Source organism: Mytilus californianus, unplaced genomic scaffold, assembly GCF_021869535.1.
Source record: "Mytilus californianus isolate M0D057914Y unplaced genomic scaffold, xbMytCali1.0.p SCAF_3, whole genome shotgun sequence".
Classification (NCBI taxonomy): Eukaryota; Metazoa; Mollusca; class Bivalvia; order Mytilida; family Mytilidae; genus Mytilus; species Mytilus californianus.
In genome coordinates, this window is record NW_026262679.1 from 48,149,827 (window position 1) to 48,176,810 (window position 26,984).

Genomic DNA, 26,984 nt, shown 5'->3' on the forward strand with positions numbered 1-26,984 from the left:
CATTGTTGGTTCACTCAGGTTTTGTTTGTTACCTTGATATTTTTTTCTTAATCGATTAGTGAGATTTGAACATCGGTAAACTACTGTTGCCTCTATTTACATCCAAGTCTTTCGGTGTATAGTTATCTCATGCCTCTCACATCATAATTTGATTATAAATAGTCATGAACGAAATGATCGGTGTATCCTGAAAAGTTATACCTGAAAATATAGAATTCTTATACTTTTCTTTTACATTGTAGCATTTGTATCGCCTTAATATACTGGACAAACTAATAAGCATAATTTGTTTTTAACCTCAGTCGTGTGCAACATGACAGTAGAAAGCGCCCGAAGGATCCGGGCGGTATACGATTGTATTCAGTCGACGTCTACTGCAGTAAGAAACAAAATTACTATTTCCAATGTTTCAAACTAGAAGATACTGCTTCTAGAAAGGAAAACGATAATAGAGAGAGGACAACATAAGGTTACAACTCGGTTCTATTCAAACAGTCGTTACCTGACGTTAGAATTACTAAAAACAATACGATGAGGTTACTGGAAAGATGTCAAACAACCAATTCTAATGCAATTCGTTTCAAACGATAATTTTCATTGGACGTTGACAAATATTTTGAAGGGTTAGATTCCACGTTCAAGCGGTCCGTAACTAAAGAAAGCCACCATTTTGAATTCCGAATTGTTTTTATATGTAATTTCTTAAAACTCAAAAAATAAACAAAAAAGTCACATTTTGTGCCTCAAAATCTTCTTTTTGTCAATAATTAAACCATTCAGAAGCGTACGAAAAGTATAAACACGTCTAGTGTTGTATGTTTGACATCGAGAGTATACATTTGACACCAAAGACGACGTTACTGTTTCTCGGACTTTTTCATTTATGGCATTTTGAAGTCAAAATATTTACTAAAATAGAATTTATCTTTATGTGTGGCATTAGAATGGAGATAACTGTTTTGTATTTCAAGCTTGGCCTTCGTTAAACATAGATTTTACTGTCTCAAATTGAGTTTACCTAGCGACGCATATTGTCTCCTAATTCCAATACTGATAAATAGTGCTCTTGTTTACTAAGAGTAAAAACGCCAAGATAAGACAGAACGATCAAATAACGTATCTTTACGAAAGAGATGATTTCATCATTCATATTGTGAACTTTCCGTTTTTATGTACCAAAGTTCAAGTAGCGCCTACACATGGAGTATATATATCCCAGTTGATACCATAGTTCAGGGCTTGCCTTTTCTATCATGATTTCCTTGATAAATGCCGCGAGTTCTACGTGGTAAAGTGGAAAGTCATCACTTCGAAAGCTTTACGGACACCATCAGAATGTAATCTATGTTATAAATGACCACGGATATTTTCAAATGTCGTAGCAACACTCCTGTCCTCTTTTCCTCGATTGTTGCATCAAGAACTTCGTTCTTGCCATAAACAACACGACGGGTACCATATGTGGACCATGATCTTCTTAACTTTCTGGGGCAAGCACGATCTTTTGTATTGCATGTAGTGTTTTGTGGATTGTGGATTGTTGTTTGTCTTTTCGTAATTTTTTGTCTTTAGTGTTAAATTATCGGTTTAGAACTTTGATTGTCCCTTTGATGAGAAAAATACAAAAACGTACTACAGCTGGTACAAAACCTATATTATTAGTTATGCCTTATAATTTTCAGTATCAAAAAACTTTTTTTTTGCTGACGTTGAAGTCTGTTCAAATACCGTATCGGGTAACTATATTGACGTTTCGTCATCGTCAACGTATTGTATGAACAAAACTTCATTTACAGCTAAGATTATCAAGCTCGCGACGTGTATTATCCACTGATAACGAGTGTTACGGTTTTGTTTTTTGAAGCCTGTGTGTTCGATATAATTCTAGGGGAAGTGGGAGGCGGAATTATGACCATAATTGGACATATATTGTATCTATTAACAGCAACGTGATATCCAAAGACTCAGAAATTACATTCTTCCACCAAATTTTCTGTCTTTTAATTAGCTGCCAATAGTACGTTTCAATAGGATAACGCTAGTGTCTCATATTGCTAAAGCAAATATAAATCCAACAAGAACTTCTTACTTTGGCCCATGCTTTTGTCAGATTAATCAACATGATTACTTCTTAGGGATCAGTTGGACAGTCAAAGGAGTTTTTGAACATGCATTATATTGTGTAAATTAGAAAAATGAAAATTGTTTGTCAAAAACGAACTGTTACAAATTTAATCAACTATCTGTTGCCGATATATACGCAGAAAAATAAAATTACCTCTCTACTGTACATTTTTAGTTCACGTTGTGTATATTCTGAGTTAAGTGGTGTATTTTCATCTCAATATTTCGTCAGTCGTGAAGTCGTTACTATCTGAATATTTTATGTATACAAGGTATGTTTACATATATATATAAAGCATGTGGTGTAGCATTCTTCTTTTTTATTGGTAATTACGATCACGTGATTCAAAAGTATTTAAGTATATGAACGGTATGTTTCTATTAATGTATATATATATATATATATATACAACTCGTCTAAACATCAGCCCAACAATGTTAGATCTGTAAATTTGCTTTCGCAAATGTTTTGTTCTTCCCTCGCCGGGATTCGAACTCATGCTACTGAGATATCGTGACACCAAATCGCCTGCACTGTATCCGACGCGCTAGACCACACGACCACAACAGATTTATCCATCGGATCACCAGCAGTGATGGTGATACATGGCTGTGTACATTCTGTATATACAACTCGTCTAAACATAAGCCCAACAATGTTAGATCTGTAAATTTGCTTTCGCAAATTTGTTGTTCTTCCCTCGCCGGGATTCGAACTCATGCTACTGAGATATCGTGACACCAAATCGCCTGCACTGTATCCGACGCGCTAGACCACATGACCACCAAGGCTTCATAAATAATAAAGCTTTCGGTGGTCGGGTGTTAACTTCCCGCGTCAGTTTTAATCTAGCGTCATAATACAGAACATGATATATAAGGCATGAAGATGGAATTGTTACAGATCAGCTGAAATATCAATTGTAAAGGATCCTACAAATTAATGCAAGATACAGTCACAGAAATAATTATATTTGAAAGTACGTCTGAACCAGTGACAACTCTACAACAGAAATCTGTTGTAGCGTTGTCACTGGTTCAGACGTACTTATATATATATTTATATATATATATATATATATTGACGGTCAATTTTCAAAATCTTTCAAAATATTATGTTAAATATACAGAAAGAACATTGAAGGCCATTTCTATAATACACTGTTTTCATATGTAATACAAATTAAGGATTTTCACTCAAGTCAATACAATATATATGAACCTGTTAGATAACATTGATCCTCGGACTTCGTCTTCGGTTAATATAATCTGAACAACGTATTGACCTCTTCAAAAGTCCACAATTGATAAACATTTGTATGTGGGCATGTAGAAATTTTGATAAAAACATAGACATATTTCAAATTTGAGTAGAAGGAACATAAAAAAAATGGGTGAATCTAAACGAAAAACAATGTGACCAACAATTTATTTGTATTCATTTTAATCTGCGATAACTGAGAACATTTCAACAGAAAATTAATTTATGTGATACATGTACAGAATGAAATATATACATCTGTCGTACTTCAACAGACACAATTTCAAGGTAAAGAAGTCATTTACGCACTTTTATTGTGATATATGCACAATTATATAACAATTGTAACTTTATTTCCTTCTCCTTTTATGTAAATCTCATCTATTTTGGTACTCATAAATCAATTAATATCAGGTGTTCTTGAGAATAAACGGCGTCCTAAGGTATACAGAATATTTATTCATTGGCAACAAAATGATGTGCGACTCAAAAGTCATTTTACATGATATAAATTGTTTACAAATATTTCAGAATAATAGAACACGTGCAAGATGTTTATAACGAAATACAGTTATACAAAACTGTTTGATTAAGTTAAATCTGAGTGACTTTCTCAAGTCGACCCAGAAATGTAAATAGTTCTGAAATTTCTGACACATGTAATTATATACAAGTACTGATAGAAATTCTGTACAAAATATGTGACATAAATCAGATATCAAACAGAAATTACAACATGTATTTGTGAAATTGGTATACTTTGATAATGATAACTTTCTACTACTAGTAGTACCGAAGTACATCGGAATCAAGATTTCGAATTAAATTGGAGAGAAAGTATCATACAAAAATAGATCAATAATAGATTTATACGAGCACAATCATTTAAGTATTCTCTCTGGAAAAGTCGCTTTCGAAGGGTTCAAAGTCCTGCTGCCATCTGAGTATAACATTGTTTAGACTTGGAAACCTTCTAATAATGTGAAATGATCAGGAATAACACATTTCTGTCCGGAACACTAAATATTTATGTGAAATACGACTAAATGTACAAATGGTCAATTTCAAATATATATAAAGAGGTATGACCATATAATATAAATATAACACCCGTAAAGCTGGGTTTTATGATCGAAAGTTATTTTCATAATTCATGAATAGCTTTTCAGTTCAATCTATATTCTATTACAAGTGCGAAATGGGTAAAACAACTCAGCTTTTGTTCAAACTGAACAAAAAAAAAGGAAATCTTCAGCATAACTTAAAAAAAATCATCTGATATAAAAGTGCTATTTAATTAACATAAAAATAGTTATGTGATTTTTTGAATTTCTTTAAATTTTTTAATCTTCTAACAAAACAGATAGCTGACAAAACATATACATGAATCATATTCAGTCATAATCCAGCGAGAAACAAATAAAATATAACAAACACAAATATGAACACAACCATAACATTTAACATCATTTCTCTTTAAAGGATGTGTATCCTTTTCACAAGCTACTTCCACATTTTGTGTCCCTCTTATCTTAGTTCAATAGCCATTCTTACTGACCATCCATATTTAAAATAAATCACAAGTCAATTAAACCTTCTACTTCTCATTGCATTACAATTGTGATAACAATATTGCAGCATCAAAAATCAAATATTAACCATATTACCTTAGTAATATAAACAACATAACGAAAGTCAGAGCAAGTAAACTTGTAGTTGGATTAGCTGAATATCCAGAGTTCGGATTTTCGTCCGTTGTCGATGAATATTTCTTTGTATCTAAAAAACAAAAGTACGTTTGTATTATTGTTTTACAACATGCTTTTATAATTATTAATAGGAACGATTTTACAATATGTTTTTTTAAGCATGTTTATAAAAGTATAATTTTATGGAATGCAGAATGTATAAAAACGTGATAGGAAACATAACAAAAGGTACCTTAGAGAATATCCAAAATCAAAAAATTGATAAGTGATCAAGATGAAGAATAAAGAATCATCACGAGTAACATGACAGATAATACTATCCCGGAACTAATATTCCACCAGTACTGATGTCAACAACTCGTTATTAAACATTCGGAATAAAAAGGCATATTTTAAAACAATCGTAACAAACGCTAGAAGTACTGAAAAGTACTGAAATTGCAAAAAATAGAAAAAAATCTTCAAGTCTTATGAAATTATACATTGCTACAGATGAATGAATAGAGCTAAATAGTCTGGACAAATCAGTCGAACAACTAGTTATGGTGTCACTATGACGTGATGAACATGGTGAAATAGAGTATAATGACAAGATATGAAAAGGTGAGTAATTTTACTGAATTTGCGGCGATTAAAAGTTGCACAAAATGTTGTTAACTACTTTCTTTCGAATTATATTTTCATAAAACATTTACAAATCATACGCATATTTCGTACAGCAGTAATAAGACTTCTTTACTGTTTATCAGTACACCGTTTCAGTATGGTCCATGATTCCGAAAGGGTTTATAAGGGTGGTTAAAATCAGGTCCATTTCTTTTTACTTTACTACTTGTGTATGTGTTTCTCTAAGATATAGGTTCAGTTGATTATTACAGTTATAATCTGAAGCAACGACCTATACATGATGTAATTAAATTATTTCGAAAATTAAATTATCGAAGAACATTTCCTGAAAACGCTTTCTCCTTCAGTTTGGTTGTGAGACAGTTAAATACATCTTTTATAATTCATAAATAAATATTTTCTTCGCGTTTCATAACAATTTGAAACAAAATTCATAACAAATTGCATACCAATTTTGTGCACGCAGTAATTGGTTAGAATTGCTACCGTGAACAACAATTCTACATCCCCCAATATGATACAAATTGGAAGCTTGGTTGCAAACTAATTTAAATGTAGTATTTTTCTCTACAAATTATGTTATTTCTAAAGGAGCCCTTAGGATAGAAATTGCACATAGAGGATCTGTCTGCGGCATATAACCGAAGTTGTTAACCTTATGTAAGAATAATACAATCTAATATAATTCAGTGGCTTTAAGGATATAGCAAAGATACATTTACGAAGGTATGTGTCTTAACTGTATTTTATTCTATTTAAACTAATCATAACGGATAATATGGAATATCTGTGTCACGGGTGACTTTAGAATTGTTCCAATATGTCCTCTTTTCATCGGTCGCTATATATTACTTATCATCGAGTTGTACTTGCCATGAGCAAAACGACGGGTGGCACTAGCTAACTAGGAAATGCGCACTCTTCCAAAGTACACGAGTTTATTACAGGTTTTTGTTGGGGTTGATGTTTGTTAATCTTTATTGTTTAACGAAGTCTTCTTCGAAATTTAATGCTGAGGTTATATTTAATACTGTATGAAGGATATACATGCATAACAGGAGTATTCTACTTAGTCGAAGCACCCGTTTTCATTCCATTTGGAGTTCAAACGATTCTGGTAATTTTACTCCGAAGTTCGTTGTTTTGTTCTTGGAGGTACGTTCCAACTGATTTTTTTTAATGAAGGCACCACAAAATTTGAAAATTGTTGAATGCTGACACGGGAGTCTTTATATTAATACACTGGAAAGGAAAAACTTAGAAGGTAAAAATAGTGCATTAAAATGAAGAAATCAGCGGTACCCGACTAACATTAGGTCTTTTTTTAAGTCTTGAAAGAGGTTCTGAATGAATCTTGGAAATTAACATCAACGTATGTTTCCTTCAAAGGAACATTGTACTCACATTTCATTTTGTAAATTTAAAAAAAAAATCTTTTTGCATGGATCCAATGTGTGTGTATAGAGGACACTGATCGCATTAACGCAAAAAAATTACCCCTATAGTACGAGGATATTTTACCTTTCTTTATGAAGTGTGTTGAAAGTACGGCAGTGAGAATCGTCGGCATAAAAGACTCGTTAATGTTTGATCGCATTGTTGAAGTTTTTATGAATGTTTGACACGTTTATGTTTTATTTGTCATCATTTAACTTCTTTTGAAATCTAATAATCCATCTTGAATTAAAAGATACATTGACTGCAGATTTACCATATACAGGGCTTTGTCATGTCGACAGATCTGTAATTCTGATCATGATATTTGATTATTTTATAATTCATTTCAATATGTGTAATCATTAATCGAGGGACCCGTCATATCCTGTGACTTTCTGACAACGATGAAAGACTTGGTAGTGTTAGTCATATTCCTCCATTGTCTAGAGTATTGATTAACATCAGTTTCTCATCATCAATATTTGGAGTACTTTAAATCTAACTCGGTTCTAATGTTTTAATAAATAATTCGTTTGACTGGACAATTCATTAAGTTGAATGCATTAAGGATATTAGACTGAAAAATTATTGATGACACAGACGATGACAAAATTGGTGATATGTGTCACGAATTGACTAATTTAGATAAAAACAACTTTAAAATGCTAACGAATTCTAAAAAAATTGCATGCGATAGAATATTATTGAACTCTGTAATCGAACTATAGTCATTAAAAACTTAATATTGTATGTTTAAAAATTCCGATAAATTAAGTTTTAATTGCAATGCGTTATACCCTCGTGGTTATAATTGTTTAAAATTACTTTAGGTATATAAGGGATGGTAGTATTATATTACTGTGACAGAGTTATTTGACAACTTATTGGTTATTTTGCATTTTTTTTAAAACAAGAACAAGTATCAGAAATAACAATAATGGTACTCCTTTATGAACACAACTTTTAGACAGGGAATTCTCTAAAGATAATTTTGCTTCATAGATATTATGATCTCGAGCCAAGAAATCATTTCATTTAGGACATTGAGACATTTGTCTCTATAGATATATTGTACTGCGTGACTAAATCCCAAAACAATTTGCTATCATATTCCGTAAATCACCTATATGACAAAACCGACAGATTCTAACTTATTATTCTAAACACCAGAGGAAAACAAACAACGGAACTGAAATGAATTGTTTCTTGTGAACAAATTAGTTGCTAGGAAGCTTGGACGGAAGGTCACAAGGGTTGTATAATCTATAAGTGTATTTATATATCAATATCAAAATCAGACATTTTTTTAGACCCCAAAGGAACGAGATGCTTAATATTAAAAGTACAGACTCGTTTTACAACAATGGTCCTAATTTGATACGTTGTCGATAAGAAAAACAAAAAAAGACTATGTAATTGTAAAATGTCAAAAATACTGATGTACAACAACGATAGTATTGTCTACAGTAAATGGATGTTCTAGACTTCAATGCAGGCTGCAAGTACTTTTTTCTGTCTATTGACTTATCAAGATAAGATGAAACACACAGGGGAATTACGTGTTATAATGGTATGGCGATGTTTGCAGATATGACGCCTTTTATTATACAACTAATTAGTTAATGAAAAGTCATTGACTAGGATAAGAATCATTTAAACTACAGTACAAATTGAATGTAAGTTAGTAGACATTTCAGGTTAAATATTGCAACTTATAAATGTGCAAAGCATTGACACATATTGTAGTGAATACAAATAAACATCCGACTTTGTTTATACACATTTAAAATTGCAAATCAGTTTAGTTTTTTATCTACATAAACAGGAAAGAATTGACAAGAACTAAACTTTATAGTTAAATAATTTCTGGTGTAGTCTTTACATTGACAAGTATTTAGTCGATTAATTCGCTTTGGAAGGGTGCATTCCCTGAACTATCAACGACCATATATATTCATCATTTAAATATTTGCATCTATATAAAAAGAGGAGTTTTTTATGTAATATGATTGCCCGAACAAAAATATTTTTGACATTTAACGTGTTAATATAAATCATATTTGAATATGTAACAATTTTCTACATCAAATATGTATCATCTAAAAGCAAGCAAAGTACATATGCATTACTATATATCAACTGTTTATCTTGTATTCAAGCACCTAAGCGGACCTTTTCAGCCCAAATTTACTTTGAAATTAAAAAACAACATTTTTTACAATTATGGATATGATAGTTGTTAAAACTTAATATGAGAAAGCAACTGATTTATAACTCAAATTGTTCCATTGTATATCCACCTCATTGTAGCGCAAATAACTATATTCAAATACATACAATAAGCATGAAACCTTATTTTCATTACTAATTAAATGACTCAAGAGTCTTGCAAATAGGTAATCATGATTCAAAATACACGCGATTATTGCAATGTAGCACCTCAACCATGATATCAACTCCCCACTGGACATGTTTGGCTGTTCTGCTTGGACCCTTTTAGTATTCATACTCCCAAACGTCCTACGTATCAGACATCCAAATTAGGTACTTTACGATGGTTATAAATATTCAAGAACCACGTGTCATATGCATTGATATTTCATTATAACCACTGTGTTGGTGATACATTGTAAATGTGTTATACTGTCCGTCCCCAATGATATCATCGTCCTAATTGGATGCAATTTATTTTGGTATTTTCTATTTGATAGTAAATTTACAGTTTATAAATTATGAAATTACTTAAAATTATGGCTGCAGCAAGCTTATAAAGATGTCTATAGACGATTTTGACTATTCAAATAAGACTGTTTTTATTTTGTTCATCAATGATTTTATATATTTGACTTTCAAAAATTTTGATGTCGAACATGAACGTAATAAAGGCCATTATTTGAAAAATGTATCATAGGGAAAAAATATTATTATAGCTTATATTCGAACAATTAAAGTGCTCTTAATATTAAAATAATAACATTCCATACTTAAGTTAACCAACTTGGAAATCCGTATGTAATGGGATAAAATATGCAGAAAATGATATAACTTAGTACTATATATTAGTGTTCTTAATATATTTATTTCTGTTATTCAGTATGCCATTACAACAATATAAATACCATAAACTGATTTCAAATTTTGGTTTCCTCAATTGTGATTTACCAAGTAATTGAACAAAATAAAAATATCAAAGGTTCAAGTCCAATAAACTAAAGTAAGCCTATAAAGGAAAGAAAAATCCAGCTAAAGAAAAAGTTTGCGTCGATAACAATATCTGTACTTTGAAAAGCACATAAAATACGTTATAAATATTTAACTGTTGATGAATCATAGCATACGGATTTCAAAATGGTATATTATAAAACCAATTTCGTAACCCTGAAGATTGATGGTTTCCTGATAAGATTTAACTATACTGACAAGTATGTGATGCAAAACTACAAGCAAACCCACAATGCTGGACATAACATTTCATGATTGTTCCGAACATGTACTTTACAACATGTATCTATGTAATAGATGAATCATATTGCTACAGTATACTGCTCATAAGTTGTTTGAAAGTACTTTTGAAAAATCGACAACGATGACATTAGGCTTTTTGTTACTTGTAATTCCGAATCTTCGGTTGCTTATACTTCCTACAATTCTCAATTATCATAAATTATTCATCCAAAGGAAACAGTCAATAATTGCTAATTCAAACTAGCAATTTGCGTTATTCAAACATATAATTCAAGAGAGAGGTGAAAGATACCAAAAGGACATTCAAACTCATAAGTCGAAAACAAACTGACAACGCCATGCCTAAAGAGGAAAAAGACCAACAGACAAACAACAGTACACAAAACACAACATACAAGAATGTGTCCATAGTACATGGATGCCCCACTCGCACTATCAATTTCTATGTTCAATGGACCGTGAAATTGGGGTCAAAACTCTAATTTGGCATTAAAATTAGAAAAATCATATCATAGGGAACATGTGTACTAAGTTTCAAGTTGATTGGACTTCAACTTCATCAAAAACTACCTTGACCAAAATCTTTAACCTGAAGCGGGAAAGACGGACGGACGAACGAACGAACGGACGCACAGACCAGAAAACATAATGCCTCTACTACTATCGAAGGTGGGGCATAAAAACCTAAAGACTGAGCAACACGAACCCCACCAAAAACATTAGCATCAGAAAATACATTTAGGATTTTACAGAAAAAGAAAAAAAAGAGACAAGTTTAATGTGTGCATACGTATTAACATTTTTGTAATTTGGCAGGTAATTTGAACAATGACTTAATGAGTGGATATAAGAAGCAAGCTGAGTTAAAATCAATGCAGTCAATGACCGAGTCTCATTGAAATATATTGGTTTCATGAGTGTGCAAAGTTAAATCCATGATGTGTGAATTTGACACAACTTATCTCATAGTATAAGCAACCATTTCGATTCATCAATATCTGAAAAGACCTTTTGAAAATACCAAATTGTCACGATTCCAATACATTATTTAGAAACTAAGTTTACTTGCAAACTATATGCAAATCACGTAAAAACATCGTGTGCAAAATTGAATGGGAAATAATAATAAATAAAAACTTGTTCGGAACAATCATATCAATGTTCAACATATTTAAACTGTTCTTACCTGCTCTCTTTCCATGTTCTTTCTCTGCTGTGGAGAATGGTAGAAGGAAAAAGAAAGATTAAGATTCATGTAGAAATATCTCCATACATTATATAAGGTAAATAGACGCTAAACAAAATAAGACATAGAAGTGTGTCTTGGATATCCATAAAAAGGTTAATCTGCATATTTGAAAAAAATGAAATTCCCAATTTCTATTATTTTTTACAGATACAATGTAACAAAAGGGAAAACCATTCAATGAAGAACAAATCAAGAAATTATTGATAGACAATAGTTTATATTTTGGAGATGCTTTTTTATAGTTAAACCCTTTTCTCTTAGTTCAATCAAATTGGGAATACCAATTAATTTCTTAGTTCATTGATATTTGACCAATTTGAAATATTGTAAAAAAAAAAAATTTGCAATAATAGTAGAATGGCTTTGTCGTGGATACAACATTTTCAATTTTGTCATGATGTTTGAAAATTTAAAATCAAATATTTGACTTATTGTTGAATTCTCAGTGTAAGACTGTCTATTTATCTTTGATCAATGTAGAATAATACAAAAAGAAATGAAAAACTGGCACTGCCAACTGATGCTCTCCGCACTGTTCATTTACTGACAGAAACATTTTAATTTCAAGAGTTCAAAATACTAGTATGCTTGAAGCGACAATAAAACGTGTACTTGTATTGCTAATTTTCACCGGTATAAATGTGTTGCAATTCGTAAAGGAATACTCGAGTTATCACCAAAAAGCAATATGACTAAACAAGGACTATATGCTCCAGGGATAGTAAAACGTCAGCAATATAGAAATCAAAATTGTTACCAATACTTTCTCCGGAGTCCAAATATATATAAATACCTTTTGGGGGCATGGCAAACACTTAAAACAAATTAGACAGAAGCAACACATTATTATTAATCTTTTTTGTATTTTCAGTCTATTTGTAGCAACTGTGATCTTGACATTTGACCTCAGATCAGAAGTTCCCCCTTCTCTATGTCCTCTATCTATACTAGTGTCATAATAAAACAAATAACAAAATTAAGACATCCCAAAAACCACATTTTAAATCTTTTTTTTAGAAACTGTGACATTGATCTTACTCCTATTGACCCCAAAATGACCAGTCTTCTTCCTTTTTTTTATATCTTCTATGTGTATAAGTTTCATTCCTAGCAAGCATGGATAATCAAGTTATCATCCGGAAACCAGTTTTATTCGGGTCACGTAGAAGGATGGACGAACGGACGGACGGACGGACGGAAGGAGAGACGGACAAATGTTTGTTACCGAATTTTTTCGTGTAGCATCATAAGGAGATGTGGTATGATTTCCATTGAGAAAAAATATCCAACCTGTAAGCTTCTTTTCACTTTACGTCTAGTCGGTTTTGAAAAAAATTTATGGCGTTGTTATTTTATTCCAGGCTCTCAATTCTTCAGAAACTTAAATTATATTTTAACTTATTTGTGAGCGTATTTTAATTAGTAAATATTAGATTCTGTCTTATCTCTACTGTATGTTTTTCTGCAAGAATAATTACTAAAATAAGCCCAAAAGCGATTCAATGATTCTAGAAGTATATTACTTAAATAACTTACTATTTAGAACTGATATATCCAAGCTTGTGGTGTAAAAATTGTTCATTGCGAAACTACGGCAAACATATTTGCCTTTATCCTCAAATATACTATAGTCTATAGTCAATTCACTAACAAGCATTCTGCCAGGTACGTCAGGCACATAATCATTTATACGTAATCTCGATTTCCATCTTGGATCTCGTCCACGTATCATGTGACCATTAAAGAACCAGTCTATGAGCGACGGCGCTCGAGTACCACCCGTTGCATTGCATACTAATTTGATAGGTTCATGGAGATTGATAAATTTAGTACCATACATAGCTATTGCTGAAAAAAACAAATGTACTTGGCATAAGTAATATACATGTTTAAAATATGTATATTGCACCATCTAGGTCTCCATTAAGTTCAATTCTGAAACGTGGAATTTATATAGTCGAATTAAAATTCATAATTGCAAACACTTGCATAGGTTTAACAAGGTGTTGACAAATCGAGTCTTCCAATAAAGAATATCTGCAACTAAAGATCGTCATTTAATTTTCAAACATATAAAGAAGACAAAAATTCTTTAAAAGTGAAAGATAAATTCGTATGGCAAATTATATATATGTTGTATACAATAAAGCACAAAGCTACAAAGGTGAACGTGTTTTTGTCTTATTTTACCAAATTATACCAGAACGGAAATACTGGAAGGTTTGCCATTTTAATTTAACACTGTCGTAGTGTAAACATTCATTATAACTATAAAGTAATACAAAAACTTAGCGGCAATATATCGGCAAAGGAAATAATTGCGAAGCGGACGGAAAGAAAACAAGACTTTATAATTGTATATAATTATACCTTTTGGTTATACACTAATGACACTAACGATGCAATTTGATGTAGAAAATTTACTTAAAAATAGATGATTTGAATGTCAGTCTATATTATCTAGGGTTAATGCAATATGCACATAGAGTTTGTACTTTAGATACTTCAAAAGACAAACAACAACTGCTATGTTAAAGATTACTCCATAAACGGAGGCATATGTACTGTAAGGTTGAGTTCTTTTGCAATTAATAAATTTTCCATTATCAAGTTGAGAAGCAGTTAGATGCAGAAAGATGTATAAACATGTATTTACAAAAAAAAATCAATGTGACGGAAATTAGCTGAATGATTAGAACCAGACAAATTATGCAGTATAATTACTTTAAAGAAAGCCACATAAGGTTATAATGTCCTGATTCAGTTTATGCATATTGAAATATCTAATTGAGGTCAATAAGTATACCCTGTTTTCCACTAGACCGAGATGGTAAAGGAAACAAACAGTCCACACCATTTTCTTCGGAGAATGCATGTTCCAAGTCAGGAATTTGACAGTTGTTTCTCATTCGTTCCGTTATAAGTCTAACGTTTGATTTTGTCAATTTTTATGGACTTCCCTTTTTTGAATTCACCTTGGAACTCTGTATTTTTTTATAATACTTTTTTCCGCAACGAGACTTGTCACTTTACCAAAGACGCACTTGTTTGATTCTGAGTAAATTAAGACTATTTACATACATGTATGTATAAGTAAGTAAGTAAGTAAGCAAATAACTTTACTACATGTATATAAGAGGCATCAGTAGTTACCGATTCACTAAACTCGTAAATCCATTTTGGAATATATAAACCTAGAGAACAAACTGAAGGAATCGCAAAACCGTAAAACAGAACTATAGCGTTGTGTCGACAAGGTTAAAGGTGTACCCTGTAATGCATGCATTACTCGCCAGGCTATTTCTATGTCGGTAAAAATGTCACGTTGTCTTATTGACAATCATATCACATTATTTTGATAACGAGAAAAAGAGGAAAAATAATCGATACATTTACAGAATGATTATAAATGGCACTTCTAATGTCTAAATCATTATTTATTGTAAACTGATAGGAAAGTTTAATCAAACGAAACATTCTTACTTTTAAGAGTGTTAATGTTAATAAGTGAAAACTTATTTTGTAAATATTGGTAATAGTGTGTGCACAATACATAATATGTACAAAAATTAAAATAAAATTATAAGATGATTTTATAACATTATTACATTAAGCATGCACGTTTGAAGGCCTCACTGTGACTTTGAGATAAAGAACAGCAATAAAAGCGCTATTCCTTCGCTTTGTGTGTGTTTTTTGCTGTGCATGTACTGATTTTGTGTCATTGATGGATACCAATATCTTTTGTTTTTCTATGATCGTGGAAAAATATTTTGCAGTATATTAGAAAAATGAAAAAAAAAACGAACATACCTGGATTGACAACTAACGGCGTGTCTGTAAATGGAAAGAACACAAACATTATATCTCAAAGGATTTATACCAAAACATTAAGTTATTATCTTATTGCATCACTAGAGAAGAGAGTATAACCTCATTGTCACGGCAACCAAACAACATACATACAACATAAAACAGTACACTATATACTATAGTCCGCTCGCACTATCACATTTTTCTTATTCATTGAAACACGAAATTTGAATTAAACATATATTTTAGAAAGTTTACAGAATAACGAACATGCGTAGTTTGAAGTTGCTGTGAATACAAATTCATATCAACTTACTTAAACAAAAATTTCAATCTGATACGGAACGAATGTACGGACGGACGGACACACGAACTGGAAAACATAATACCCCCTACTATCGTATGGAGGCATACACATATTAATGGCTACAGCTAAAACTTGTTACTGCAGTTTTGACATTTTATTATGCATTGGACACCAACTTGGTAAGATATGGCCTATTTTATCGACGTTCCTCGGCTAACAACCGATGTTGAGTAAGGACGATTGAGTTAAAGGTATGTGCTTTCGGCGTTATTTCTACATATTTTCATTGTATTGACCGACGTGTGTTTTTCCGCATAATTTTCGGTTTTTTCTCAAACTAAGTTAAAACAAGGATGTGTTTATTGAATTTGCTATATATGATAACCATTGGAACGTTATTTTCACCGTGTTTACGTTATACGAACCATAACCAAGCAGAAGAGTGCATAGCTACCGTGATGAAATTAAAAAAAAATAATACATAAATTGTATTATAGTCTGTGACCGGTATATATAAAGTATTTTGTTTGCCTGCGCGCAATGTATACAATGCTTTAGTATTGTGTTCCAGGAATTATAGCTTATCCTTATCACAAACGGAATATCACAATCTTAATTATTACGGTGCTGTTGTTTATAGAGCCTGTAAATTTACGATCCATGTAAACTTATTGATCCTATAAATAAACTTATTCTGAAAGGTTATTAATGTTTAATGTTGTAAGATCTTCGAAAATTTTCTTTATCGATAATAACATTGATTTTGTTTTTAATAAATTGAAACAACTAAATGTGTATTGTTATACAGTTATGAACACTTATGGTCCTACATCCAGTCGATATGTATGTGTTGGCTTTGCACAAGGTCTTGCTTCGGTCTTAAGACTTCATACACTAAATCCGTCGTTGGATGTGGACAGATTGACATTTCAGTCAAGAAATAATTGGCTTATTCATTAGTTGAAGTTGTCTTTGAATTTGCCTTCAGTAACGGCCAATACTTTTAGATCGGTTATTTGTGTGTTTCTTGTCAGTTTGATAAGAGTTTTGTTGCGCTTCGTGCTGACCTAGTAAGTCAAGCCCTTTCCAACTAATTTCTAATGTTTATTTTTAAATATATGTTGTGACTTTACACTTCTGTCCTAAATTAAAGGAGGATTGAGCGCTCACAAACATGTTTAACCACCGGCAAGCACATCTCCTTATTTTTATAAAATCGTTTCATTGTCTGTAATTTTCTACCAGTGCGAGATAAGAACAGTAGATCAAATGTTTATTTAATTGGGTTATTTCAGTTTCATAGCAATTTAATTAACAAGAATATCATCAAAATGTATTACTAAAAACAATTATCGTAATAATATCACAAACTTTGCGAAACATATGTTTTCCTTGAATTCATGTAGGTAGAGTCATGCTTGGCAGTATGTTTCCTCGAGTAGTCTTTTATTAAATTTCAAACATCGTTTTATCCCAAATAGCTATTAAAAACAAAACTCAAGGAGATTTAGATCTTGATGTGTTATACCATGTATATAGACATCAGTCTATTATTGAAGACTGCATGTACACTTCTAGATTGTTGTATGTTTTGTGGTTGCCATCTCATTTACGTATACCCCATATTTCCATGTATTCACAAAACTAAATAACTCTGTTCTTCGTTTTTTTATATCAACATAAAGACAAATAAAACATACAATATATTGACTGTGCTAAAAGGGAATATAAATTATGAACAGTTCTCAGCAGGTATAAACTTACCTATCACTTTAAGGTAAACATAGTGCGTATAAAGATTTTTTGCACTAATCTGACACTCATACATTCCCGTATGTCTAGGCTTAGCATGTTTTATTATTAAGTCCCATTGTGTCAATCCCTCTTCTTGCTTTTTAAGATCCTTGAAGCTAACACTTATATCTTCCTTAGGATCAAATGTCTTAATACCAACAGTCAATGGCCAATCTATGGATACTTTTCTCCAAGCCACCTGAAAAAAAAATTATTAATTATGATTACGAACCATATATCATGGTTGTTTGAAGGCAATCAGTAATTACTGCACTAAAAATAATTCAATTCCATCATATTAGAGTTTAAGGGCGCATGGTTTCTATTTCGATATTTTTATTATAAATAAAGTACCGTACTTTGATATAGCAATGATATGATATAACTACAAATGACACGACTATCCAGTACAGACCAAATGACGAGAATGTAAACAACAATAGAGAATTGTACGGCCTTCAACAATGCGCAAAACCTATACCGTACTGAAAGCTTCAAAAGGCCCCGACATGACAATGTGAAACAATTTAAAAAAAAAAAAAAACGGCCTGGTTTATGCTAGAAACACTTAACGAAAACAAGTATGACAGGCAGCAAACAACAATGACCATTGAATTATAAGCTCCTGACTCCGGACGGGCATATCAAGAATAAAATGCGGTTAAACATGTTTGTTAGTCTTAAATCCTCCCCCTAACCCGAGACAGTGTATTAACAACACAACGTAAGAACAAACTATAAGAATCTGTTATAAAAAGATTGACTCATAAGACCTAAGCACACACGCAAACCCTACCAAAAAGACAAACTCATAAGGTATACCGATCAAAGAGTACTCGCAGTTACTGAAAGCTAATTCATAGCCAATTCCAACTGTCAAATACATCATGTTTTCCCATACTTAACTATTGATCAATACACATCTTACGATGGATTTTGTTTGAGGACGTAATAAACAGTCTGCAAAATCAGGCCCTTGTGCAATGCCAAAATATAAGTAACATATTAAGTAATATTTCAATTTATTATATGCAAAATAAATATTAATACCAATGAAGACAATATCCTAAGATCTTACGACAGTGTTAAGTTAATAAGCTTTCAGAATAAAGTTATTCAATGGATCAATGAGTTTTCACAGGGCGTTTCTATATTTACGGGCTATATGAACAACATTTCCGTAAAAGATGTGATATCCTGTTAGTAATAAATTTTATACAGATGCAGTCCAACTTACAAACCAAATCTGTGTAAATATTAAAGAATTTAGTAAAGGTTTAAAGTATAATTTGTGGTCACGAAATTCCTGACTTTATAATTTTCTCAGTTATACACAGATAAAGTTCAATGAAATTTACAACGTCAATACAGTCACGAGTTTGCTTCAGTTCCTTCTTTTCTTTATGGTACGATAAGCATTATATCTGGTCCTGTTCTTCGCGTTGTTGTGGTTTTTTTTTTATGCTACCGCCTTTGACAATGTTTGATAATTCAAATTCTTTTCCTTACGGATTTAATCTTTAATATGACTGGTCGAGATAAGAGCTTACAAATGCATTTCAAACCCGCAAGTTGTTAATTGTCTGAGCGGACATTACAGTGTTACTTTAAGTTAGTTTTTACTATTCTCGGATGTATTTATTCACAACTTATCAAAGCGATTTCGACCTTGGCAAATTGTAAAGACACTTGTGTTTTACTGAAGGCAACACGTCTCATCGGTTTGTTGTCTAATGGACATTAACCTCACAAGTTTGTTCACTTTCAATAATAAGACAATAATTTATAGGTTGAAAAAAAATTGTAAGAAATGGACATCTGAAAATTAACACACAACTTTCATTAAAGAACAAAAGCGATATCCCATGACAAATCAATCTTTAAAAACAAAGCAGTGTTTCTATTATTTATTTGGTAAACATTCATGACTTTTAAAATTTAAAAGATTCTCGGTCGTTAAACATAAGAATTTACCAAACATTCTGACATGTATACTGTATTATAAGCACTTCAATATACATTGTTTGTATTGAGAAGTGTATATGCTATAGTTTAAAACCCGTAATTTTCGACTACATGTATGTACAAATGTCGACAGCCTTTATTTTATTATGGTATACGAATAACTCTTTTCTGTTTATCATAAAAGATATATTTACCTGTTTCGGACCTAAGTTTTTGATTCTGCACTGGAGTTGTGCTAATTCATTCATATGGACGGTAACGTTTCTTGGTGTGTTCACAAATGCTGGTTCAGCGGTCATGCGCTTGTATGAATAACTGGTAACTGAAAGTCAAGAGAACAAATTTGTAAATATTTATGAATGCTATCAATGCTTAAATTGAGGAATATATCTCCCGCATACAAAGCTCTGAATAGTTGCCCGGATTTGGCTATACTGCGTTTTTGGTTTATAAGCTCTTAACTTTTTTAACATATAAGTTTTGGATTTTCAAATATTTTAGATGTCCATTCATGAAAAGACATCTATTGTCAAAATGCGCATCTGATGCAGTAAAATTGACACCGTTAATGTTATTAATGGAGATTCATGCACAAAAAGATACGCAAATATGTCATTTGATATAATCAAACTTTATATTTTATGGTAATGTTTATTTTCCAAAAAAATATTTCACATCAATGGTGTATGATACAACTGAAAAATTTATTAATTACTATAGATAAATCAACTGTAATTAAGGTTATTATGTTATTTTAACCTTAAGTACTTATCGACATTCTGTCAGTTAAAAACCATACTTGACATCAACTACTTTTTTTCTACAATCTGCTACTTAAAAGGAATAAAACACTATTTCCCTATAAAATCGTTCTCTGTTTGACAGCTTTCATAATCCCAGCGAACCCAGCCATACGATTTTCATTACACAACTATTCTTTCCTTACTTTTTCTTATCAATTATAATATAAATCAATACAAAATAAGATGAAGAAATATCGACGAAAGCGGTATAGAATAGACCGTGTTACAATACTTAGAAAAATTTCAATGAATCTGTACGACCTGAACTTGTACGGTATTTCCCCTAGTTTGTAAACGAAAGTATCTGTCTCTAATTCTGAGTGGTCTTAATTGAAATTTGCAGCCTTAATCAATGTAAATGTTCTCCTCGTCTAGAAATTAAATAGTAACTCAATGCTCAAGGAAAAGCTGGCTTTTGGGTTTGAGTTCCGACAGTTTAAAAAACTGTTGATATTAAGTGTGACATTAAGTGATACATGAAAACTTTATTAGCAATAGAGACGGTTTAAACCAACAAATCTCCATATGTCGCGTATGCTTATCAAACCACGCTCTGTGAAAATAAAATCGAAAATATCTTAATTTAAACTTTGTAACATCCCACTAGAGTCCATGTAACCAACTCGAAGCAGAATTAGATCGATCTTAATTTTTGTTAGTTAAAATACTTTCGTAGATTTGGAGTTCATTCTAGGTCGTTTCACTTTGAATGAAATCTGCACAAAAAAGCAATGGGATTCATTTATATTTTTCAATTTTCAAGCATAATTGTATTATTAAAAACATATGACATTTTGAGGATTTATTTATATGCAATTCGAAAGCAACATTCATTAAGAAGAAAGCTCGAAAACAACAAACACTAATAATCGGAATCAATTATTTCAGAAGTCCATTTCAATCGGTTTCTCTGAAATCGATTGCCCACTGTTTGCTTAATATGAGGTGGCAAATGTACTTGCATATTCTTGGCCAAAAGAAATTAATAATTCATAAAATAGATAGGTTCTCCAAAGTGGGTTGACTTCGATTAAAGGCGGACATTTAGACTACCACTTAAAAAGCAAGGTATCTTGAAAATAGGGGAAGAAATGTTGTCTTGGAACAGGCAAACTATGAACCCATCAAAATATTTGTTACAATAGTTCTTTAACATGAAGAGAGCGTGACACGAACCATCAGATTTAACATCTCCATTCCGACCGGACGTGGCTGCTTATTTTCACATCCAGCACAGATAAACTGAAGCCGCTCTATAGTAAGAATTAGAGAAGCCAAGATGACAATTTTTCTATAGCCCATGCAGTCAACACTTGAGTTAAGGGAAATTATCGTGTAACCGTCTGTTTTAAAGTATAAAACTAAGACAAAAATTCAGGTTCACTAATAAAATGCGTAATATGAAAACGAAATGATTATCGAGAATCATTGGTTTTCAACGTCGAGATGATACATACTAAATGTATATATAATAAGTTAATGCATATACTTTCGAAAATAAGTGGTAGTGTTAACCATGTAATTGTTTTGCACTCCAATCGATGAAAGCTACAGTAAAATTGTTAAGCCATGGCAAGAGTTAAACAGGCGCCAAATAATATAGATATTTTCTATCTGGTCATTCAATATTAAAAAAAAATGATTATCTATAATGTATAAGTAATTTGCTTAGTGTTTTAAATGTATTTTGACGTGAGGGTCTGGCGAGTGAAGCTAGACAGAGGTAAGAATGGTACACATGCATTACAAATACTTGACATTAAAAGTTCCTTGACCACTGTGTTGGTAATAACTATAGGTCTAGTGTTAAAAACCGACAATAGATAACTAATTCTTAACAATAAAGGGGGAGTGAGGTCTTTGTGGTAGATCGGTCTAAATAGTTTATTTACCATATCACTAGCCTGTCAACACTGATTGATAGTTTGATTGATTGGTGTTTAACGCCACTTTCAGCACTATTGTGCTATTTCGTGGCGGTCAGTTTTTATTGGTGGAGGAGTGCCCGGAAAGTACCACCGACCTACGGCAGGAAAACTGACAATTCTAGTCAGTTAAGACTGGAGTGGAGCGCACCTGCAACGTGCAGGATTCGAACTCACAACCTCAGTGTTGACAGGCTGGTGATGCAGTAGTTGGATTACTTAGAAACTCGACAACCCCTGTCAACACTGAAGTTGTGAGTTCGAAAGCCGCACGTTGGAGGTGCGTTCGACTCCAATCTTAATTGAGTAGGATTGTCAGTTTTTCTGCCAAAGGTCGGTGGTTCTCTCATGGGATCCGTGCTTCCTCCGGCTAATCAAAACTGACCGCCACGATATAGCTGATAGTGCTGCAAGTGGCGTTTAACACCAACAACCAATCAATCAATCTTAGCAATAACTACATGTATATATAGATTTCTATAAACACTAGATAGGCTTATCAAATTGTTTAACAACATAGTACACAATTTAAAGTTACTTAAAGGGAAACAGTTCAGATAGAAAGATAAAAACTTGGAAGAAGACAATTGTCTACCCTAAGGGCAGAACATAGATTAAGTTACCAGTATAGGCAATGCGAAATTATTGTTTTTGCCACAAATCCCCAAAAGCGGTACTGACAGAAATGCATCAACTTTCGCGTGTATTTGATTTTATCCTTCTCAGTTTAATAGATATTCAAGCAGAAACAAATTAACTTATACATGCACTTGCTGTTATATATATATCGTACATCTTAATGACAGATATAAGAATAAAATGTATTAGTGGTGTTTAAATGAACAGCATTTACTTCAATGTCACTTAAATATTTATGGAAGATGCAATCATAAACAAAGAATGCAGGGATTTATATGAAATATATGATTTACAATATTGGCGCATGTAAGTGAACATGCAGACAAGGGAAAGACGGGCAAATAAACTATTCCTTTCAATTAAAATGCGAAGATTTATTCTCCGAAACTAACATTCCATATCAAATTGAACCAACAGGTTCACCTCGTTTTTCATCGACAGAGTAGAATCTATGATATGGTTTGTGTGGGTTACAATAGCTATGAAATCAGATATGAAGAGTTTAATAGGAAATGGTATCACTTTTCAAAAACTGACAAAATATGATAAGCGATTAATTATGTCCAGTCTATGCAAATGTATTTCTGTCTGAATGCAGGTGTAACTAAAGGTCGTTTTTTATATAGTTGACCTTACAGAGCTTACCACTTCCGTTCATTTTTGGAATACCGTGATAAACGATGTTTTGTTATCGAGTAAAGGGGGGATCATTATTGCGTTTAAATTCTGAAGCTTTACATTTTATTCCATGCAATCCAAAATTTTTAAAGTACAAATTAATATGGTCCAGCAAGATTTTTATCTGCATTTTTCCATTATTCTCCAGAAGTGTAAAATGAAATAGTTCTTATGGCTGTTAGTTTTCTCAATTGAATTATTTCGTTTTTTTTTGTCGGTTCCTTTTATAGCCGACTATACGGTATGGGTTTTTTTTCTCGTTGTTGAAGGCCGTACGGTTGCCTATAATTGCTTACTTCCACATCATTTGAACTTTGGTGGATAGTTGTCTCATTGGCAATCTCCTTATTTTCAGTTTTCCAAGTTATTCAAAGTTTTTTTTCTGATATCTCCGTGGATTGTAAATAAAATCCGACCATTAATTATTCAGACCTTGATCGGTTATTTTGGTCATGAATTTCCGATACGATATTTGATCAATTGTAAAGTATGTGGAAACTTGTTTCCCAGAAGAGTTGTAGGTCTGTCAATTTTTGCAATGGTTAATGGATCGTTTTAATACCAAGATTAATTATGCGTTTTAATACAGTTGAATAAACATTGTATATGGCCTATTGCTTCAAATTCAGACTTGCGAGAAATTCTTTCAGAAATCAGTGACTTTTTCAAGTGCATTATTGTGTAAGCGATAATATCAAGATTTTTAGCACAATATCAGTAATAGATATTCTTTTTTTTTTCAAATATTATAATTGGTCGGATTTATGTTATAATGTCATATCATGATACATATATCGAATACATACAGACCAAATCACAAAATAAAACAAAAGCAGAGATGTGTTTTTATTTTAATTTAAACGAGATGCAAGTGTAAGAGAAATATTGATATGGTTGTTGTAATTGCTGCAAATTCACGTTTTTATTCATTCAATTATCGATATCGCACTAGGATGGTAAGCACGATAACTGTAGATATGTGTCAAGCAATCGATTACTGCCATTTGATAATGGACTTTCCGTTTTGAATTTTCCTTAGAGTGCGGTATAATTTTTGTTATTTTACTTTTTATTTAATTTCTATTTCTACGGCTTTTTCTGGATTTTTCTTGCAAAATATTCTAGATTAGTGGCTTTTATTTGCAAGGATGTTGTCACTATCAAAGTTAATTTGGTCAAAGTTTTCTTTGACCAGGTAAACTTTGTCCAAGTCATATATGTTTATGTTGTCACTATCAAAGTTTTTCATCAAAAACTTGGTCAAAGAAAAAACTGCACTGTGATTGGATAATTCCCGTCCAAATCCATCCAAGTTTCAAGAAAATAGGATGAGATTCTTTTCCATCCAAGTTCGTCAAAGTTTTTGATCAAAGTTTTCACTATAAAATAATCCATCAAAATCTTTGAACAAGAAAACTTTTACATGAAAACTTGTTGATAGTGACAACAGGTCTTCAAAAGAACGCAACTTTTTCTAGCACGCCATGCGTCATAATATAAATTAATGAAGGTGCTTCTAAAAGATAAATATAATTCCCGACCCAATAAAAATTTTCTTTTATAACAGTCTCCCAAGAACAAGATCCGCTGTGTTTGTTATTGTATGTTTATAACCGTACATTCCGGTTTGCGTGAATGCATGTTAACAAAAACAAGTAAACCAAACTGCCATCTGGTTCAATTTTCTATTATATGATCAAATAAAACATCGTGGGTTAATCAGCAAAATATATTGATAAGCCATTCTCAAACAAAATTTTCCAATCCAAAACCCCTTTGATTACCCAAAAACGTGGTTTGTAGAAAAGAATTCAATTCATTGGTAAGTATAATGAATTTTGTTGTATTTTTGATTAGTCAAAATGTTTATTTTGTGGCATCTGTTATTAAAATGTTTCAAGTTGTAAAACACGTGTTACTTCATATAAATTTGAATTAATTTTATACGATTACAGTCCATTTAATTTAACCATTAGTTGGCCACAAATCAGAAAAAGCATTGCATTATTATTGCTGGTTCCCTGCAAAATGCGTTTGTGTAGATACATGTATCATTAACTTTGTTCTAATTGCAATAAACCGTTTTCGTTTCTGATACAAAAGAGAGGCGAAAGATACCAAAGGGACATTCAAACTCATAAAAAGAAAAGAAACTGACAACGCCATGGCAAAAAAAAGAAGAAGACCAAAAGACAAACAACAGTATATAAGACACAACATAGATAGAAAACTTAAGACTGAGCAACACGAAATGCTTTATCTTTTGTGTAGATGCATGTACAATTAACCTTTTTATTGCAATAAATCGTTTCGTTCTAATACATCATGTAGAATTTTTCATCTTTCCATTTGAATCTCTATGCATCAATTCCCTATAATCTGTTCCAACATGGAGTTGTCTGTTTAAAAAAAGTGTGATTGACATGTGGGCCATTATTTTATATAATTCAAATAAATATCTAAAATCAAGTGGAGGAAGTTTTCCGGTCTTAAGTGCTGAATTATCAATTTTTGACAATTCAATATTTATATAAAGACGAGAGTGTCAAACTATGACATAAATGTGTTTAAATTATTAATAAACATTTTAATCACATTCTTAGTCGATATATTTATTTTATCCTACAAAAACAATGATATTAAGTTAAAATATTTCAATTACATTTAAATTCGACAATTATGAAATAAATTATTACATATTGACATTATATGCGTTTCAGATTGGCGACAATAATTGAAATAATAAGAAATTTTTGGCGCCTTGTTTTTCTACTTGTACTTCATGTCAAAAGGGAATTATACATATTGTTTAAATACATATAAAACCGCTGTATTGTATTGCTTAAAACTGACCACAAATACTTTTAATAAGTATATATAGAAATAAAACCAAACAGAGTAATAGGTCTGAAAGGCACTCGATTGTCAGTCTATATGATATACTAACCATATGTCAAACAATTGAAACACCCTCTTTCTTCATAATAGTAATAATTTTAATGTGATTGAAAAATGTATTGATCTGACACATCAAATATAAAAACTTCAAATCATTGAATACATACATGTGAAATTTGTCACATTAAGTTCCCACCATGTCAGTTATTGGGGTAATAGTACAGATAAATATTTGCGGTAAGCTTTTAATGAGTTTTTGAAATACATTGTTCATGTGTATGACACCTCCA

At 31.7% G+C, this 26,984-nt stretch overlaps 1 protein-coding gene across 4 annotated transcripts in view; it reads right to left on the reverse strand.

Annotated features, from left to right (window-relative positions):
- Positions 1-3,551: 3,551 nt before the first annotated feature.
- The window catches only part of LOC127734750 (zwei Ig domain protein zig-8-like), a 52,218-nt gene continuing 28,785 nt past the window's right edge, over positions 3,552-26,984 (reverse strand). For 3 of the 4 annotated variants that reach the window (XM_052244755.1, XM_052244754.1, XM_052244753.1), the window contains exons 3-8: positions 19,946-20,073; positions 17,757-17,985; positions 15,686-15,709; positions 13,409-13,720; positions 11,810-11,836; positions 3,552-5,164 (exon numbers count right to left, since the gene is read on the reverse strand). In XM_052244755.1, coding sequence (XP_052100715.1) covers positions 5,049-5,164; positions 11,810-11,836; positions 13,409-13,720; positions 15,686-15,709; positions 17,757-17,985; positions 19,946-20,073 — 836 coding nt within the window. In that variant the 3' untranslated portion in view covers positions 3,552-5,048. The remainder of the gene's footprint in view (positions 5,165-11,809; positions 11,837-13,408; positions 13,721-15,685; positions 15,710-17,756; positions 17,986-19,945; positions 20,074-26,984) is intronic. The other variant, XM_052244756.1, reaches the window with a different exon arrangement.